Source organism: Corylus avellana, chromosome ca11 (assembly GCF_901000735.1).
Source record: "Corylus avellana chromosome ca11, CavTom2PMs-1.0".
NCBI classification, from domain to species: domain Eukaryota; kingdom Viridiplantae; phylum Streptophyta; class Magnoliopsida; order Fagales; family Betulaceae; genus Corylus; species Corylus avellana.
In genome coordinates, this window is record NC_081551.1 from 1475215 (window position 1) to 1482923 (window position 7709).

The 7709-nt window shown below is 37.7% G+C and overlaps 2 protein-coding genes across 2 annotated transcripts; one reads left to right on the plus strand and one right to left on the minus strand.

Annotated features, from left to right (window-relative positions):
* Window positions 1–618: 618 nt before the first annotated feature.
* LOC132166692 (CRIB domain-containing protein RIC7) lies at window positions 619–2817 on the plus strand. Its single transcript, XM_059577557.1, has 4 exons — window positions 619–712; window positions 1054–1154; window positions 1336–1438; window positions 2336–2817. Exons 1-4 carry the CDS (start codon window positions 652–654, stop codon window positions 2815–2817), a joined length of 747 nt encoding a protein of 248 aa, XP_059433540.1. The 5' UTR covers window positions 619–651.
* Window positions 2818–4521: 1704 nt separating this feature from the next.
* Window positions 4522–6283, minus strand: LOC132166231 (piriformospora indica-insensitive protein 2). Its single transcript, XM_059577010.1, has one exon. The coding sequence runs from the start codon at window positions 6090–6092 to the stop codon at window positions 4707–4709; it is 1386 nt and encodes a 461-aa protein (XP_059432993.1). The 5' UTR covers window positions 6093–6283; the 3' UTR covers window positions 4522–4706.
* Window positions 6284–7709: the final 1426 nt, after the last annotated feature.

Sequence of the window (7709 nt, forward strand, 5' to 3'; positions counted from 1 at the left end):
CCACATGGGCGCACGCAGAAACATTATAAAAATTTATGGTTCGGCCCATGGTCTAGTAATTTAATCTCTGTCCGAGGAACCAGCAATCATCAACAACAACCAAGCTAACAGCCTTCCATAAACCGAAAGAAGACCCATTAAAACCCACCTAAAATTAGTATTTTCAGGAATTCTTTTCCACATCTTCACACCTGAATTCTCGATCAGCTTATGGTTTTGATTAGTGGGTAAGAACAACAAACAATGCATTGCCATCAATCAACCATATCTTTGCTTAAAACAGAACTCACTCGATCTACATCTGTTTATTGCTTCATCTGTCAAAAACTGTCACATGTTTTTGAAACCATATTTCTCTCTCTTCCACTTCTTCTTCTTCCCTATTTTCAAATCCAAACAAGAACTTTCATTGAATTGATCCAATTTGTGGGATTTTCCAGGAACATATAATCTGAATTCAACGTTGTATGGGCATGCAGGTGATCATCATCAAATAATTTTGGCCTTTCTGCAAGTTTTCTTTTAATTAGAGCCCTGAAAATGAAATTCACAAAGAATGTTTCTAACTATTCAATCTTTTTTTTTTTTTTTTTTTTTCTTCAGGCTTACATTATATTCCATAGAGATAACCTATATATCTGACAAAGATCGATGTCCAATAACAAGATGAAAGGCCTTCTAAAAGGCCTACGATATATTTCTCAAATATTTGGTGAGTTTTAATTTTTCTATTCCTTCCAATTATTATCTAACGTTAATTGTTACTCCAAGGATGTTTTGTTAAATTTCATATCCTTAAGCTTTTAAGAAAAATGATGATTTAATATGGTATCAGAATTGAATGAAGATTCTGAGTTCGATTGAACATTGTCTTTGTCATTTATCTAAATTTCAGTTAAAAATTATACATTTGAGCACACACGTGAGGGGAATGATCGAATATAATTTAAATAATTAAGTCTACTTTTTCCCATTTTAGAAAAATAAAAAATAAAAAATAGTGATTTAACATGTTTTCTTGTTTATACTGAAAAAATTGCCACAAATTTGCAGACAATGACAAAGAACCTGAAATGCAGATTGGTTATCCTACGGATGTGAAGCATGTCGCCCATATAGGATGGGATGGTCCATCTGTAAATTCTCCGAGCTGGGTAAAGTTTCTTCTTTAATTAATTATCTTTTATTTTAATCTTGTAATCGTAGAGGAACATCGATCCCATATATATATATATATATATATATATATAAGATTAAAATTGATTTTTTTTTTTTTTACCCTGTTTGATTCTTTGGTCACAAGCCTCATGTAGGCCACATTCTGAGTTTCTGCAGATGAATGAGTTTAAATCGCCGCCAGGGTATTCATCGGTGCCATTAAATCTCCCTGAAGACGTCAAAGAAGATAGTGAAGATCGAGTCAAATGGTACTCCGAAGGTACCATTTACACTTAATAATATTTAATTAACAATATTTCTTATATTCCCAACACGTGTTGATGCTTTTTGTATGCTTTAAAATGACTTATAATATTTGTTTGTGTCTTTGTTTTCTGCTCTCGTAACAAATATATTAATAAACAATTTTTTTTTTAAAAAAAAAAATGGAAAGGATTTCAATCTTTACTCCAACAAACCATATTGCTTTGAACAGGCAGAGCAAATTGCTAGAACATTATAACGTCAAATATACAAATATGAATTTCTTCCATCGTCCAGAATAATATTGCGTACCCCATGTCTCGAGTGAACTCTATGGACTTTTTTATTTTTTATTTTTTTTTTTGACATGTCCGCACAAGAGGGAGAAGGAGGATTCGAATTAGTGACTTTCACTTTTTTATGCGTGGTTCCAGCCAATTGAGCTATCTCTTAAGGACTTAAAACATTTTCTCAAACAAAAATAAAAAACTACCCTTAAAGCACATTAACAAAGAGTGCATTGAATTGATTCTTAAGTAGCATTAATTCATAGCATTAACATGTTGTCACGGTGCATTATTGAAATCACCAGTAATTTGTTGTTTTGATTGTAAATATGAGAGATTTCTTATGAACCAATGTTAAAATTAATTATTAAATAATTAAATTTATCTCTTCCTATCAGTTTAAACTTTTGAGATAACTGGTAATTTAACATAGTAATAAAGTTAAAGTCCTAGAATCGAACCTTAAGTCCATCAATTTATCTTACATTTAAATTAAATATTTCACGTATTGTGCATGTTCGGATAGAATTGCTAAATCTTTATCTATCCCGAGTTAGCACTTCCCATATGTTGGTTGCATGAGAAACATTTTACATAAGTATCGTTATTGATTCAAATGAATGTAGATTCATCATCTCGGAGAAGCGCAAGAGTTCCAAACTCTCCGGCCAGAGACTTGCCGGAATTGCCTATGTCATCGAGACGCCAATCATCAACCGGAGCTGTAACCGAGTCCCCTAACAGAGAAAAGCCAGAGAAACCAAGACAATCAAGGAGGTCATCTAAAAGCTCCGTCAAGGACTCCTCCGATGGAGCCAAACCGACCCGGCAACAACAAGTACCCATGGAGTCATCGCCGGCATACAGCCCTCCTGACATCCCCAAGAAGTCCAGGAGGAAGAAATCAAAGGAGTACACCACCGGCAACGGTGGGTCAACAAGATCATCAAGATTGAAAGCCCAAGTCTCTGAGGAGACATATCAATCTCCATTCTCGGATCCAGGACCCGGGGCAGGATCCGTATCCGCATCAAGGAACAATGAGCTCATTAGTCCACAGCCTTTTGAAGGAGGGCCACGAAAAGGATATATGGGAGGAATATATTGAAGATTTGGTGTATTTAATTTACATTAGTAGCTAGAATTATGCTTAATTAGTTGAAACCAACCGATCGAGATGTTTTTTTCTTCTTCTTCTTCTTCTTCTTCTTCTTCTTCATGGAGCCTTGTATGATCCATCCATATATGGCACACATTAATTGTTGGAGCTAATTTCTTTTTCTTTTTTTCGTTTCAATATTTTTCTAAATATATTATTGCTTTCTTCTACAGGCCAGCTTGTTGGCCCTTTCATGGAATAGGGGGAGAGAGCAAATGATTAACATCTGCTCACATACATTTCGATAGGATTAAGGGTTCGTTTTAGTTGTTGGGATACCCTCTATTTTTGTGTTTATTTCTACACTGTTTTAGTCTGATTTAGGTTTATTGTCGAGGAACTCACCCCATTTTTTTTTGTTAGGGTCTCTCACTTCTTTTTCCGTTCATTTAAGGGTTTGTTTTACTTTGTAATTTTAAAATATATTGTTGTTTGGCTTTTAAAATTATATGTTTTAAAAAATGCATCTTCTTACCTGTGATTTGAAGTGCTTTTTTAAAAATATAAGTTTTTTGCGTTTTCAAATCAAAATGCCAAACACATTCTTAAGACTCTCATTATCATATGCATTATTAAAAATGAACACAAAAATCACATAATTTAAAAGTATATATTAATTTAATAGACGGTGTCAAAAAAAAAAAAAAAAATTATGAAAAGAAAGTGTCATTTTGTGAGTCACCTCACATGAAAATACATCAACCTTGCAATTTTCCTATATTCAAATTTCCAACTATTACTTAATATATATATATATATATGTATATATATAATTAATTTTTTTAGATAGAAAAAAATGAAACAGAAGAACAAGAATTATTGCATGTCCAACCCATCAATGCGCGCCTATTCCGATGCCCTTTGGCGGTATTGCTTGCTAGCTAAGCTAGGTATTGTACAAAAGAGAGATTTGATTGTCCCTTTCTCCATGATTTGTTGCCTCAAATAACACATCAGACAAAAACATGTTTGTGGTTGCAATACCCATTAATCACCAACCTTTTCTTAGCTCCAACGGACAAAAGCAATAAACAAAAAACAATTAATAACTACTTTTCTCTACTTACAAATACAATGAAAAAAAATATAAAAAACCCTATAAAAACTCAAACTGCTTATACAAAATTGGATGGAGATTAGCTGCAATTTAGCTAACCAGATCCAATTCGAATAACTAATGAGACGGATTTGATGGAGTATAATTGTCCAAGTAGTGTCTAATTATCTCAAAATATATAGTTTATCTATTCGGCCGTTGAACCCATTAGAATCCCTTTCGGATTAGTTGCTTGAATTGGTCGCAACTTTAAGCTAATTATAACCAATCGCAAACACATACTTCACATTAGGTATAACAATTCAAAGTATATAAGAACACAGTTGGGTCCAAAAGATAAATTTAAAACATTAAACTATATGCAATTCTCTTTCACAAAGAACCATAATTACATAATTCTTTCTCAAAATTCAGTATTTACAGGTTCATCTTGTTAGTCCCATTTACTCTAATTTAGTTACCCGAATTGCCAACTAGCCCTTTCTAATTGGCTAAAATTCGAACGGCAAATTACGGCCAATCCCGATACAAATAATTAAGATTGGGTATAACAATAAGAAGTATTTGTAAAAGCACACACAATTGGGTCCAAAGGATAAATTTAAAACATTAAACTATATGAAATTCTCTGTAGCAAAAGTACCGTAATTACATAAATCTCCCTGTCGCACGACAACCACATAACACACCCAAAATTTATTTTCTCCAAAATCAGTGTTAAAACCTGTTCATTTTCATTTTGTTAGCCCCTAATCTCTGTCTTTAATTAACCATCTAAAACCTAGGAATTAATCAACCCAAGACAAACCAGAAACCCGAGAAAGACGAGCGCATGAGGGACAGCCAGCAGTGGATTAGAACTCGCGCTGAAAAGGGTGGCATTGGGAATAACAGGTTTGTTGGCGCACACCTTCACTTTCTCCAGGCTGCCGGAGCCCAACCGCTCATCCACACACAGCTCTGGGTTGCCACCGAGCTTCAGCTTTCCGCCAATTTTGGCGGAGAATGGAAGTCTTCCGCTCAAATTGTTGTTCTCCAGATTGATTTCGCTCACGGTCCCCAAGAGCGCAAACTCCACCGGCACAGTCCCCTCAAGGCTGTTGTTGTCAAGCCCCAAGTAACGCAGGTTTCTCAAGTGTACCCCCATTGAAGCCGGAATATTCCCAACCAGTCCCGTGTTTGACAATCCAATCCCCAAAACACCCCCCAGATTTTTCCATATTTCTGGGATTGCCCCTCCCAGCGGATTCCCACTCAAATGCACCTCTCTCAGCCTGGGCATCTCCGCTAGGAACAACGGCAGGCCGTAGTTGCCAAAACGGTTGTAGCTCAGGTCCAGGAACTCCAAGCTCTGTAGGTTCCTTAAACGCTCTGGGATTTTACCGGAAAACCCGTTGGAGGTCAGGTCCAGCTTCAAGAGCTCCGTCAGATTACCCAGAGCTTCGGGGAGATATCCGTCAAAATGGTTGTGACTCAGGTCAAGAACTCTCAGGCTCTTCAGCTTCGATAAGCTCGACGGCACTCGGCTGGAGAGTTGGTTTCTCGAGAGCGTGAGTTCCTCGAGACCGACCGAATCGTCGCCGAGCCCTTCTGGGATTTCGCCGTAAACTCCGTTTCCGGTCAGAACTACCCTTCTCAGGTTCGTGTAATTACGGAGTATGCTACCGAGAGGCCCAACCAGAGCCGGGTTGTCAATGAAGACCAGCTCCTCTAGAGCGGACGAGAAGCCAGGCGAAACGGCGTCCGCGGGGAGCGAAACGCGGCGCGTTTCGTTGGTGAAGCACTTGTAGAAGAAGAGCTTGCGGAGGAACTTGAAGGCGGTGAAGAGTGTGGGGTCGATGGTGGAGTCTGAACTGCAAGGCGGGTTCGGAGCGTAGTCCGAGACGAACCCGAAGCTGAGCTCGGTGATATGGGCGGACGACGGAACGTCGCCGTTGTCATCGAAGAAGTAGTCGCAAACGACGCCGTGTGGGGCGGACGAGCAGAGGTCGTCGTCTGGGAACACGGTTCGCCAGGGGACGGCGGGGTTGACGGAGTTGAGAACCCGGAAGACGGCGTCGCTCTCGGCCGGGTCGAGCAGGGGTTGCTGGTGTGAAATGACGAGAAGGGACAGGAGGGTATGGAGGAAGACGAGGGCCAAACAGGAAAATGGATGGAACAGCGCCATTGCAAGTCTGAGTTGAAAGAGCGCTGGCTGTTGGAATGAATATAAGTTTAAAGGGATTCACAGAGAGAGAGAGAGAGAGAGAGTTAATGGATGAGAGTGAAAAAGGAGGGGGCTCTACGCATGAGAGGAAGTGGTTGGGTCATGGAGATTTTGAGGGTGTCGGGTTTGCTTTGCTTTTGCTGGCATTGGTGTCCTGCTGCTCTGCCGCTGCTGCAGCAGATTATGTTGAATTTACCAATGTGGGGTTATTTTGTAGTAACCTTTAAACCCAATTTTAAAGAAAATATTTTTCTTTAAATTTATGGTAAATTAGTATATCAAGTGAAAAGTGTATGAAATATGCATAAAAAAAAATATACATGTGTGAATGGTAGAAGATGTACATCTATTGTGATTAAAATGAACAATATCAAGTATTCATTTGTGTTCTTTTTTGGGTTTTCTATTTTGTATTTTTTGTTTTAATAATAATGTGACTTAGAGACCAAGTATGCAGAAGCTAGAGGGTAGAGTCCCAAGTGATCCTAGCCTCCTAGCTACCCTACTTTCGATCATCATATCCCTTTCCTTTTATGGGTACAGAAGTGTCCAGTTTCTTTCTTCTGCTTTATATATTTAATATTTTGGCTGAGAAAAGTAAGCTTCTTGAATTTTTTTGAATTGTTAAGTGTTTTTTTAGTGTCTTTTTTTTGGTGTTCTTCTAATTGTGATGCGGTTTTTAAAACTATCGTTGAATTTGAGATTATCATTATTGATTTTTAATCTATTAGTGATTTTAAAAGGCATATTGAAAAGACATTATAAGAACACTTAATATTTTTCTTTTTGTTTGGACAAATTTTTTGGCATTTGACTATAATAAAAAATAAACGATAGTGAAAAATACTGGCGACCTTTGACAGTAGTTTGGTCAACTTTGTGTAATTTGAGAAGAAAAATTTAAATAAAAAAATAATTTACAATTTTAAAAAAGAAAATCATTGTATGATAATTGAAAAACGTTTTTTAGCTAATCAAAAATATTTTCAATTTAACCATAATTTTTCCTTATACTAAACACTAGAAAATATAAACATTAGAATAAAAAACAATAGTTTCTCCCTCAAAATAAATATATTAAAAACAATTCAAAATATTATGTTCAACGGAAAAGTGAAAATCCACAGCTGGTGAGGGACAGAAAAAGATAATTCAGAAAAAAGAAAAAAGAAGAAGACCGTACAGCCTCACATTTCGCATGTAAAACATTGTGGTTGTCGGTGTCAGGACCAATTACTAGATTTCCGATAAACCTCGAACACATCCTTTAGAACGATGCGAACTCCAACGGCCACGATCGGAGCATCACCCCCTCAAAACTCAAAAGAGTTCGAACATTAAAAAGGCTTGGACGGGCTTTGGGTCCAACAGAAAAAGCAAGCAGCCGACCCAGCCGACCAGAACCTGCGGACAGAGGCAGCCGCGAGCCGACAGTGACACGCCGCAGCCGCCGACTTACTGACAGTAGCAGTGTCGTATGAAAGCAACGTCTAACTGCTTGATAAGACGCTGACACTGACACGCGTCGACATCAGAGTGGACTGATGGGACACGTGGTGGCGGTACGGAAGATCATTT